We start from the raw sequence: 12,543 nt of genomic DNA on the forward strand, positions 1-12,543 counted from the left end.
ATAAAAAAAGTTTATGGGTAGATTTATAAATACAAAATGATTAAAGTGTGTTTTTGTTTTATAGTTTTTTAAAATTACAATTTATTTTTTATCGCACAGCGAAAGAGAAACACGTAAAGAGGAGAACCACTTGTAAACACATACTATCCTTTTATTGATATGGAACAAATTCATAGATTACAATTTTTGGTGTGCATTGGCTATTTGAAAAGAACTTTTTAATTTTTAAAAATAATTTATTATTATCATTATTGTTTAAAAGATCGTTATTATTTATAGTATTATTTAAATTATTATTATTATTTATATATATATTATTATTTATATTTATATTTAAATTATTACGATGACGACGACGGTGATGATTCCTTATATTATTATTTATATTTGGATAATCTGATAATATATTTATTTTATTTGGTGATACAATTTGATTTGGGATAACCATGTTTTGAATTTATTAAATTAAACAAACTGTTATTTTTATATATTTGTTTATTTATTTATTTATATTTATTTTTAATTATTTATTTATTTTTTATTTATTAATATATTTTTGCCGAGGGCGGTGTATAATAAAAAAATTTGTAAAAAATTATTAAAAAAATTAAAATAAAAATTAATTTAATTTATTGAAAAAAAAAAAAGAAAAGAAAAAAAAAAAGAAAATAGTTAAAAAAAAAGATATTTATTTACATAATCGAATACTTTTTTTTTATTTAATATTATAAAAATTTTATTTTTTTATTTTTTTATTATTTAATTTATAATCATATTTTTTTAATTTAATATATTTATTATCGTATTTTTTTTTAATTTAATATTATATTAATTAAATTTTGTTATATTATTTTTTTTGATTTTAAACCCTGTGATTTTTTTGTTTTTTTTTTTTGTGGTGTGTTTGAAGATCATTTCTTTTCGTTATTTCAATACATTTAATAAAAAATAATAAAATAAAAAAAAAAGTAAATAAAAAAATAAAAAAAATAAAAAGTTTTATGTGTATATATATTGTACAACCGTTGTACAAAAAATAATTATATAATTTACTATATAATTTTAATTTATTAAATATTTTTTTTAAATTTAAAAATTGTTATATAAATTTTTTTAAATAAAAAAATATGTGTTATATGCATGCGTATTAAATATTATTATTATTTAATTCTATTATTAGTATTTCTACTATTGAGCGTGGATTTTAAAAAAGCTTTACTTGTTCGTACTTTTTTTTTAAAAAAAAAATTTTAAAACAATGGAACAAAACAATAGACAACAAGTTTATCTTTATCGGCTTTAACAGGAGTACTATTAAATAATTTTGAAAAACTTCTGACGAGTCTATTTTTTTTATTGTTTCTTTCAGCAATGGAGGAGTTGGCGCTTGATGAGGGGTTTCTATTTTGATTATTATTAGCATTATTATTATTGTTATTATTGTTATTATTGTTATTATTATTATTTCTAAATGGAGCAATTCCGACACCATTGTTGAAATAAGCAATATCATTGCAAATAACTCTAACTGATTTAATATTTTGATTTTGAGTAACCATTTTTATAATATATTGTATATGATTGAGTTTAATGAAAAAAAATAATAAAAAATGTATTTATATTTATAATTATTTATTAATAAATATTTGTTTTATTTGTTTAAATAAGATTTTATTTGATTGAATGATTTTTTTTTTTTTTTTTTAAACAACGTTTTATACTGATTGAAATCTGACATAGATTAATAGTGAAAATAAAAATAAACAAAAAAATAAAAAAACAAAACTTACATTAAAAGTGTGCTTTTAATAATAGGTGTGCTAGATCTATAGTGCGAAAATTGATTTTCACTTTTTTTATTTTTTTATTTTTTTTTTTTTTAATAAAAACACAATACACATTACACACACATTAAAATACACATACACACACAACCCACACACAACCCACACTTAAACAAAAAATCCCTAAAATTAATTTTGTTAATACCCGCATGTATTTTTAGTGCCCCCAATAGAGCAAATTTATTCCATTTGTTTGTCTTTTTTTCTATTTTTGAAAACAATTACACAAGATAAAAGTGTTATATTTAGGTACTATTAATAGTCTGTGAAATTAAAATATTATTTTTAAATTTTTTAAAAAATACCTCCTAAAATTTTAAAGTAATTAATAAATTATATTAATTTTTTTTTCTATATTTAAAGTGTTTCTAATTTTAAGTGCAACTTTGAAATAATTTATTGGATAAATGTACCTAAATAAAGTAAAACCCATTTTTTAAATTTAGTCTTTGGTTTTATTGGTGCTTGATGATGTTATGGATTATTTTTTTTACTTTAATTCTAAATTTAAATTTTTTATTTTTTATTTTGTGTTTTTTTGATCGTAACAAAAAAATTAAAAATTAAAATAGAAAATTAAAAAAATAAAAAAAGAAAAAAGAAATAATTAAATATAGCTTTTGAATAAATAAATAAAAATAATAATTGTTTATTTTTAAAATTTTATACAAATATAAATTTTATATAAATAGAATTTTCAAACAATTTTATATTTGAAAATAATTTTATTACAGATAATTATTTTTTCAATAAATCTATTTGTTATATTATTTCATAATTTTGATAAAATTAAAAAATGATCAAACGTTTATAATAATTTTTTCGTTTTTTTTATCAAAATTTTTTTTTTAATTTTTTTTTTTTTTTTCGTAAAATTTTTTTTAAATTCCCATAAGTCGGTTGGTAGTGCAATGAAAGCATATGAGAATAATATTTTACTCATACAATTCGAACAATTAAATGGATACCCAAATACATTATTAATTTCAAGTGAGATAATAGTCGTTCCTGTATCCAAGAACAATGTGTTATGTGTATGGTAAAACACTGGACTCCGTGCTTCGTTGCGAATGGTTTTCGGTACTTGGATCATATTACATTTTAAACCCCTTTTAAAAATTAAAAAAAAAAACTTTTAAATATTATTATTTATATTTATTTAAAATTGCAAAATTTTTCACACAAGAAAATATTTTTTTTGTAAATTTTACAAAAAAAAAAAAAATGCATTTTATAAATTTAACTGATTATACCATTGTTTATAAAACAATATTTAAAATCCATACTGTTCATAGTATGAGTTTTTTTCATTTCTGATTGTGCTACATCAAACAATAATACAAATCAATATTGTATTATTGGATATTAGACGTAAACAATAGTCATTAAAAATAAAAATATAATAACAATAAAAAAAAAAAAAAATAATATTAATAAAAAAGAATAGAAAATTTTTAAATTTATTTATTTATTTATGTGGAGAAAATTTCTTAACCTAAGTATATGTATTAATATTAATACATATAAACTATATAAAGTTTTATTTTTTAATCAGCCTAAATCACAATCGCAAAGTTCAACCACTCTATTGTTTTTTTTTTTTTTATAAATATAAGATGTTTATTTTTTTTATTTATTTTTTAATTCACCCAATTTTTTATTTTTAAGAAAATAATTATAAATATTTTTACTTTTTTTGTTTGTTTAATCAATTATGGATGATAAATTTTTTTATATCACAACAGAAATCTAAATCTTGGTTCATCATCAAATGTTTATACACTCACACAAAGTAATATAAACTAAAATAGTTATTATTATAGTAAGTGTGTGTTATTTTTTTTTTATTTTTTTTTAATTCATTTTCTTTTTAATTTTTTTTAAAATTTTTTTCTTAAAAAAAATTCCTTTCAATCAACTATGTGTGTCCCTTTGACCCATGCACATAAATGGAATTAACACACACATAGTTTTAACACACATAGTTTTAACACACTCCTAAAAAAAAAAAACAAAAATTTTTTTTTATAAATTACTGTATACACAGATTTAATTTTATACATTCACATAATTGTGTTAAAATTTTAGATGTATTTTGAAAAACCCACACTATTTAAACATACAATTATATAATATATATGCCAAACTACTGACTGCATGAACACACTTACACCCCCACCTACTCACTTTTACATATATTCCAATAACAACAACTACAATAACAACCACACTAATTCACTTTAAAAACACACTTTTTTATATTTCATTTTAAATTATTTAAATATAATTCACTCTAATTTAATTTTTTTTTTGTTATTATTATTATAATAGGGTTAACTACAGCTAATAACCACATATCAATTATTTTTATACTTACTAAAATATATTAATGTTACCAAAATTAGATTCATTTATATGAATAGTTTATATAAAAATTATTTTTGTTATTCAATATATTTAAAAATAATAATAATATAAAAACAATAAAGTTTATATTTTACATATTATTTCAAAAACAATTTAATAATAATAAATATTACCACTCCTTTCTTTCAGTCTCAAAATATATAAATCCTTTTTTTATTATTTATTTATTTTATTTTTTTATTTTTTTTTTAAATTATAATCGGAAAAAAAAAAAAAAACAATCACACAAACTTTATTATACTATTGTTTTATTATTATAATAACATCATTATAATATAGAGATAAATAAAAAATAAATAATTATTTTAACAATAATAAAAATAAATATAAAAATAATAACTAGTGGGAATAAAAAAAAATAAAAAAAAAAACCATTGATATATAGCATATATAATATACAATTAATTATATATATATATATCTCATTTGTTTATTCATTAATTTAATAATTTGTTTTATTTTTAACCTTAATTTTAATTTATTAATATTAATAATTAATTAAAATATAATTTTTCAAAGATTAAAATTCTTTTTTCATTTTTTTTTTTTTTTCATTTTTTTTTTTTTCAATTTTAAATAACATACCAATAAAATGAATAAAACAGATAATATATTTATTATACAACAAAAACTCCAGCAACAAAAAAAAGGTAATTAAAAAATTAATATTATTTTTCTTATTTTTTATAAAACTAACAATTTTTTTTTTCACAACAGCTGAAGAAAAGTCAAATTTAATTTTGAATATAAATAAAAATAAAAAAAACCAATGTGATGAAAATGTTTCATTTTCAGCATCAACTTCATCACCCGCACCCTCATCACCATTACCAAGGACATTTAATAAAAATACCTCCCCTACCTCAGCAACTCCCATTTCAACTATAAATAATAATTTTAAAAAAAATGTAACCACATCACCAATATCATCTGTATCATCTACAACTAATATAACAACACCACCACCTGTAAAAAAAACACCACCACCAGTGCCACCAAGAAATTTTGTAAATAGCCCACCAAATTTAGATAAACTACCTAAAAATCCACCACCACCAGTACCACCAAAACCAATAAACTACATGAAAAAAAATAATATTGAAAATAACAACACCAACAATAATGATATTAATAATATTTATAACAATAGTAATAATAATATACCCGAGATTAAAGATATTGAAAATGAATATAAAAAACTTTCCATCGAAATACCAGATAATAATGATAATAATATAGATTTAATAAATACACCAACTCAAAAGGAAGCTGATGATGATATGCATACTATTAAAACAGCTTTTAATAGTAATACCCCAAATACACCAACTCCTATTAGCATTGATACTAGTGTCGAAATTACCGACATTAATATCCATCCACAGGTTGTTACACCCCCACCATATCTATCACCAATAGATTCTCCTCAATGTAATAGTACAGAATATTTTTCACCTCAATTCAATAGTCCAACATTATATAGTCCAGCATTATATAGTCCACTTAACGAATGGTCAACCCCTTCAGGTGAATCTCCAGAATATAAAAGCCCCACAATCAACATAATATTACCACCAACACCTAACGATATTCCACAAATAACTGGTGAATCAACATCACTATCCACATCGGTCGAGATAAAACTATCCAATTCAAAACCACCACGAGATCCAAATAGTTCACCAGTTTTGGTTAAGAGATCTGTTTCTATTATGGAGAACCTTAGTCAAAAGTCATTACTTTCACCATCAACCGCTCTTAACCTTATGCCTAGAAAATTAAACACATCTGGTGAACGTTCATCTGGAAGTATTGCCCCTCCACCCTCTCCAACCTCATCAAAAACTGGACATCATCAAAGCTTAAGTACATCACTCGGACTAGATTATCAAGAAGGAAAACCTCAAAGAGTTTTAACAAGAAGAGTTGCATCATCAAATCTTTTAAAAGAAGATGCAGCAAATGAAAACTCGACCAATTCCAAAACATTTATAATGAGCAGCAGTACATATAACCTTAGAAGTGATGGAATTGAAGATGATGAGTATGTAGATACAAAAAATATTTTTAGAAACCAGCATCAATTGGCAGAGAAAACTCTCCTCCACCAACACCAAGTAAACATCAAAGAGCCCATAGTTTGAATAATGAATCTTATTCATCAGCCACTATATCATTTAATTTAAGGGATAGCTTTGAAAAAATCATTCCTGGTTCAAGTAAGAGTGAAATTAAAGGAATTTTAATTGAAAAACTTGATATCCAGCATTGCAAAATTCAACAAAAAGAACCAAGAAAGCTAAAACTACCAGCTATTGACTCGACAACTAGACTTAACAAGAGAATAGCAGAAATGATTGAAACCGAAGCAGACTATATAGATGACTTGGAAACAACATTAAATCTTTATTTATTTGCTTTCACCGAAATGGAGAAGTTAAAAATTATTACCCATAATGATATCAAATCAATATTTTCAAATATAGAAGAGCTTTATCACGTTTCCTTAAAACTTTACCCAATGCTACTTAAAACAATTCCATTATTAGAACAAAAACAATATCCAAATATTGAAGAAATATTTTTAAATAATGTAAAGTATCAATATCTATTTTATTTTATTTTTTTATATAAATACTAATTAAATTTTCAAATTATTAGTTTAAAGCTTTTCAAAGATATGGTCCATATTTATCCTCATATGAGCAATCAAACAAATTTTTAGAAAACCTTATTGAAAAAAACGAAATTGTAAAATTCATTATTGACCATATTAAAAACAAATTACCATTATCAAAACTATTAGATTTACATGCCTATCAAATTAAACCATGTCAAAGACTTTGTAAATATCCATTACTTTTGAAAGATGCCAAATCAGCAGTACCAGAAAGTGAAGAACTCCATCACAAAACATTTGAAAGAGCAGTCAAATTAATGGAAAAAATTGTAAATGATATCAATGGTAAAATCAGTAATGACGAAAAAATTCAATTAATAGTTAAAGAAATTGGTAAAGAAATTGAAACTTTAATTCACCATCAAACCTTTTTAAAGTAATTGTTTTATATTATTATTTATATTAAAAAAAATTATTTTTAACTAATATTTATTTTTAATTTATTATAGGGAGAGTAAAGTTAAAAAACTTAAAAAGAAAAATACAGTCAAGGAAATTCAAATATTTATATTAGATCAAAATATAATTCTTTATGAAAAAGGGACATTTAAAAAGAAACATAAAGTTATTTCATTTAGTAAAATTTCAAGAGTTTGCGATCATGAAAGTAAAACCCCAAACAGCTTTGGAGTTTATTATACAAAAGATGGTAGCCCCACTAAAACACTTTCAATACAAACGGACACTAACAAAGAAAAAACAGATCTAATGAATTTAATAGATGAAACTCTTCAAAGCTATAAATATATTAATGGTGATAACAATAACTTTTTGTATATAACTAATAATAACAACAATCCAAATTTAAGTAGAAATAATTTCAATACAATCAGACAAAAAAACAATGATAAAGATGGTTTTGTTTTCTTTTAAAACAATTTGAAATATTAACAAACAAATGTAAATAAAGAAACAAAAGATTAATAATTTTTTTTTTTCCTAAATATAAATAAAAACGAATAAAAGATTTATAATTATTTTTTTAAATTTAATTATTTATTTAAATTTTTCTTTATTTCTTTTTTTTTTTTTTTCAAAAAAAAAAATATAAAAAAAAAGAGGAAGAGGAAGGATTTTGATGAAATTACAAGTTGTGTAATGTTATTTGTTATTTAATTATAGTGTGATTTATATGATGAATATAGTGAAAAAAAGATAAGAGAAAAATTGGTTGGTTTTTTTTTTAAATTAAATAATGAAAAAAAAAAACTATAAAAAAATTATATATAAAAATAAATAATATAAAAAAAAAAAAAGTTATATTTTTTAATTATATTTGTTTTGTTGTGTTTTTTTTTTTTTTTATATATGAGATGGTGAATTTGATTTAACCCAATTTCCAAATTTTAATTACATCATCTACACCACCTGTTGCTATATGTGGATTATGTATACAAAAATCTAAACATGAAATAAAATGAGAATGAGCCTCATTAATTGTTTTAATACAACGGCCTTGTGCTATATCCCAAACTCTAATAGTTTTATCGTCTGCAACACTTAATAAAAATTTACCACATGGATGAAATCTGACAGCTCTTACCCAGTTATCGTGACCAACATAAGTAGCTAAACAACGACCAGTTGCCAATTCCCAAATTTTAATTGTTTTATCTCTGGAACCAGTTGCTAAATAGCCACATTGTCCCAAAGAATTGCCACCAGGACCTGCTTTAACCTTAGATTTACCTTCAGGAGTTGATAATAAAGAGCCTGGAATTTCGACAATATTTGCTGGAGAGAAGGCTAAACACTCGACAACATGACTATGTTCTCTAAAAGTAGCTAAACATTCACCTTTAACAATATTCCAAGTTTTAATAGTTTGATCGCTTGAACATGAGGCTATACAACTGCCATCTTCGCTAACTGTTACTTTTCTAACCCAATCTTCGTGACCAACCAAAGTTTTAATGCAATAACCCGTTGAAGCTTCCCAAACTTTAATAGTTTTATCTCTACTCGATGAGACTAATTGATCACCACTTGGAAGGAATTTAACACAACTGACATTATGATCGTGACCATGTAATGTTTTTATACAATCATAGGTTTGAAAATCCCAAAGTTTAATTGTAAGATCGGCTGAACATGATGCTAATAAATTACCAGTCTTATCGAAATCTACATCTTGAACTGCGTTGGTGTGGCCTTTAAGTGTACGCTCAAACTCTCCACTTTCAAAATCCCATACCTTCATTGTGGCGTCCTCTGAAGCTGATACCATCAATGAAAACATTGGATGAAATCTAACACTATTGATACAATTTCTATGTCCTGTTAATGTATGCTTTTCTGGTGGTCTTGGTAATGCATCTTCTTTTCCTCTTCTTGATCCTCCTGCTCTACCACCACTATTTAACTCTTCTTCTAATTGTGCTACCTTTGCTTCTAAATCCAATACTTTTTTTTGTAATCTAATAACTGATGTCCATTTTTTTTCTAATAACCCTTTTTTCTTTACATCTAATTCTGAACCTGTTTCTTTTTTAAATTCTTCAAAACTTGCTTTATAATTTGATGACTCTAAATAATCTAAAATTGATCCATTTCTTTTTTTTTTTGAAAAAATAATAAAAAACTATTAATAACTTTTTCCTTTTTTTTGTTTGTGTTTTAGAAAATATAAATAATTACAGTTCTTCTTTTTGTTTTGATGTTAACACCATTTTATTATTTTCGTTTTATTTAATAAATTTGAATAGTATTAAAAAAAAAAAAAAAAAAAAAAGAAAGAAAGAAAAGAAAATTGCTACCTAATTTTTTTTTTTTGGTGCTAACTCTTTTTAAATTCTATAATATATAAATATAAAATATAAAATAAAATTAGTAAAATGTATATATGTATAAAACTCTTAATATTAAAAAAAAAAAAAAAAAATTTTATATATTTATGTTTATATATCTATTATTTTATTATTTTAAAAAAATAAAAAAAAATAAATAAAAAAATTTTATATATATATAAAAAACAGACACAAACACACACACAAAGTCCCATCCATCCAATCCATCTTATTACAATAAACAATCATATCACACAAACAGTATAAGATTATATGGGGTAAACAAATAAATAAATATACAAAAAATCTTTCTTTATATTATTTTTCTTGTTAAATTATTAATATATTATTTTTATTGTATAGCTATTATTATTTATATAAACTCTATTACTATCGATATTTACTGCTGCTGCTGTTATTATTATTGTTATTGTTTATGTTTATGTTTATGTTTATGTTTATGTTTATGTTTATGTTTATGTTTATGTTTATGTTTTTGTTTTTGTTTTTGTTTTTGTTTTTGTTTTTGTTTTTGTTTTTGTTTTTGTTTTTGCTATTATACTATTCTATTATCTTTATTACTATTTTTATTGTAAGTATACCTATACTAGTTTATTAAATAACTTTTATTTCTTAGTTTAAAATAAATCTAAGATTATTTAATCTTATGACTTTTTTTTTTTTTTTTTGTATATTTGCTGTTCTTTTTTTTTAAAAAAAAAAACTATTTTTCTCCTATTATTTGTAATTTTACTGTTTAATATATAATTTACCTTTTTTTGTGTATAATAAATGCAATGGTTTTTTTTTTTTTGTTTTTTTTTTTTTTATCTATAAAGGTGTTAATGAAAGCTTTAATTGATCATTCATATAGTAATAAAATCAAAAAAAATTCAAAAAAATTTTAAAAAAAAAAATAAAAAATTTAAAAAAAATTCAAAAAAAAATTTAAAAAAAAATAAAATAAAATTTAAAAATTTTTAACAGTTATAATCATTGTTATAATTAAATTAATTAATCAACACATAATTCCAATATTTTATTTTTATTTTTATTTTCCTTTTATAAATAAAAAAAAAACAATATAAATATGTATAAGTTTATACATATTTGTATTTATTCCAATTTTTTTTATTGTGATTAATGGTAAATATTTATTAATATTTATAAAAACTGCAAGAGTGTAAAAACACACATAATATCTTTTTTTTATTTTTTTATTTTTTATTTTTTAATTTTCATTTCATTTTTAGTTAAAACCATTACCATTTTTATTTATATTGTTTCATTGTTTTTATGTTCTTTATTTTCCTTATTTTTTTTAATTTTTTTTATAATTATTATTTTCAATTACTATTAAAAAAAAAAAAAAAAAAAAAAAAATTTTTTTTTTTTTTTTTTTTTTTTTTTTTTTTTGGAAAAAAAGAAATAAAAAAATAGTAATAATTGCTTTAACCAAAAATGTATATCTATATTAATATTCATTTATAATTTGTAATTGTTATAGTTTTTTTTTCAAAAAAAAAAATTTTAAAAAAAGTATAACAACGCTACTTAAAAATAAAAAAAAAAAAAAATTTTAAAAAAATTAAAAATTTTTTTTTCGGTTCGTGTATTAAAAATTTTGGCTGTGGAAAAATAATTTTTTTTTTTTTTTTTTGTTGTTAGCTAATTTCCAATATCATAAAAATGAGTAAAGGTGTGTATATACATGCTGAATTTTTATCTCTTCATCAAAAATTTATCACTCTTATCTATTATCCAGCAATCAATAAAAGATATCCATCAATCCAATAACCCTATCAATAATAAGACCTATCTATTATCAAACACTAATAATCTATCACTACAAAACATATCTATATCTATTATCTATCTCTCTCTCTTTTTATTTTTAAATGACAAATCACTAATAATTTTCTATAGCTCAAGCCGTCGGTTCAAACTACAGAGTCTCTCTTGGTCTCCCAGTCGGTGCTGTCATGAACAGCGCTGATAACTCTGGTGCCAAAAACTTATATGTCATCGCTGTTAAAGGTATTAAAGGTAGATTAAACAGATTACCAAGTGCCGGTGTTGGTGATATGTGTATGTGCACTGTTAAAAAAGGTAAACCAGAATTAAGAAAGAAAGGTATGTTTTACATTATTTATTGGATAGCAACGAAAACATTAAAAAACAAAGATATTAATTCAATTTACAACAATTCATAATTGGAATTTTTTCATACAATTTTAATTAATGTTGGATTAAAATAATTTAGTTTGCACTGGTTTAGTCGTCAGACAAAGAAAACACTGGAAGAGAAAGGATGGTGTTTACATTTACTTCGAAGATAACGCTGGTGTTATGTGTAATCCAAAAGGTGAAGTCAAAGGTAACATCTTAGGCCCAGTTGCCAAAGAAGCCTCAGATTTATGGCCAAAAGTTGCCACCAATGCTGGTACCATCGTTTAAACTCTTTTATAAATAAAAATCAATTATAAAAAAAATTAATACAGCGCGTAATTCATTCAGATACAAAAAAAAAGAAGAAAATTTTTATAATGTGGCTTTAGGAAAAAAGAATATTTGTCTTTTATGTTTTTATACTATTTTTATTCCTATTTAAAAAAGACGATTATTTTATTTATTATTTTATTTTATTTTATTTGTTTATAATTTTTTAAATATTATTTTTTTGTTGTTGTAATATGATAAATAAATTTTGTCATATATCTGTAGAATCTCAAAGTTCACATTTATATCTCAAGAATTTTATAAAAAATATCAAACACTCGTTTTATAGTATTTTATGTTTATTTTA

The 12,543-nt window shown here is 21.5% G+C and overlaps 5 protein-coding genes across 5 annotated transcripts; 2 read left to right on the plus strand and 3 right to left on the minus strand.

Moving 5' to 3' along the window:
* Positions 1–151: 151 nt before the first annotated feature.
* DICPUDRAFT_150070 (uncharacterized protein) lies at positions 152–448 on the minus strand (the record flags this gene model as incomplete). The annotated part of the gene is made up of 1 exon (XM_003286102.1): positions 152–448. One exon carries the CDS (start codon positions 446–448, stop codon positions 152–154), a length of 297 nt encoding a protein of 98 aa, XP_003286150.1.
* Positions 449–1,250: 802 nt separating this feature from the next.
* On the minus strand, positions 1,251–1,559 carry DICPUDRAFT_150071 (uncharacterized protein; the record flags this gene model as incomplete). The annotated part of the gene is made up of 1 exon (XM_003286103.1): positions 1,251–1,559. The coding sequence occupies one exon, from the start codon at positions 1,557–1,559 to the stop codon at positions 1,251–1,253; it is 309 nt and encodes a 102-aa protein (XP_003286151.1).
* A 3,304-nt stretch (positions 1,560–4,863) lies between these two features.
* Positions 4,864–7,824, plus strand: DICPUDRAFT_77025 (uncharacterized protein; the record flags this gene model as incomplete). The annotated part of the gene is made up of 5 exons (XM_003286081.1): positions 4,864–4,921; positions 4,989–6,315; positions 6,363–6,864; positions 6,933–7,327; positions 7,401–7,824. The coding sequence occupies 5 exons, from the start codon at positions 4,864–4,866 to the stop codon at positions 7,822–7,824; spliced, it is 2,706 nt and encodes a 901-aa protein (XP_003286129.1).
* A 431-nt stretch (positions 7,825–8,255) lies between these two features.
* DICPUDRAFT_46585 (uncharacterized protein) lies at positions 8,256–10,599 on the minus strand. Its single transcript, XM_003286104.1, has 3 exons — positions 10,511–10,599; positions 9,589–9,744; positions 8,256–9,503 (listed from the first exon to the last, which is right to left on the minus strand). Exons 2-3 carry the CDS (start codon positions 9,618–9,620, stop codon positions 8,279–8,281), a joined length of 1,257 nt encoding a protein of 418 aa, XP_003286152.1. The 5' UTR covers positions 9,621–9,744; positions 10,511–10,599; the 3' UTR covers positions 8,256–8,278.
* An 815-nt stretch (positions 10,600–11,414) lies between these two features.
* DICPUDRAFT_54064 (ribosomal protein L23) lies at positions 11,415–12,258 on the plus strand. Its single transcript, XM_003286082.1, has 3 exons — positions 11,415–11,436; positions 11,664–11,870; positions 12,001–12,258. Exons 1-3 carry the CDS (start codon positions 11,427–11,429, stop codon positions 12,192–12,194), a joined length of 411 nt encoding a protein of 136 aa, XP_003286130.1. The 5' UTR covers positions 11,415–11,426; the 3' UTR covers positions 12,195–12,258.
* Positions 12,259–12,543: the final 285 nt, after the last annotated feature.

The sequence above is a fragment of the Dictyostelium purpureum genome (genome assembly GCF_000190715.1).
Source record: "Dictyostelium purpureum unplaced genomic scaffold DICPUscaffold_62, whole genome shotgun sequence".
In the NCBI taxonomy this organism is placed as follows: Eukaryota; Evosea; class Eumycetozoa; order Dictyosteliales; family Dictyosteliaceae; genus Dictyostelium; species Dictyostelium purpureum.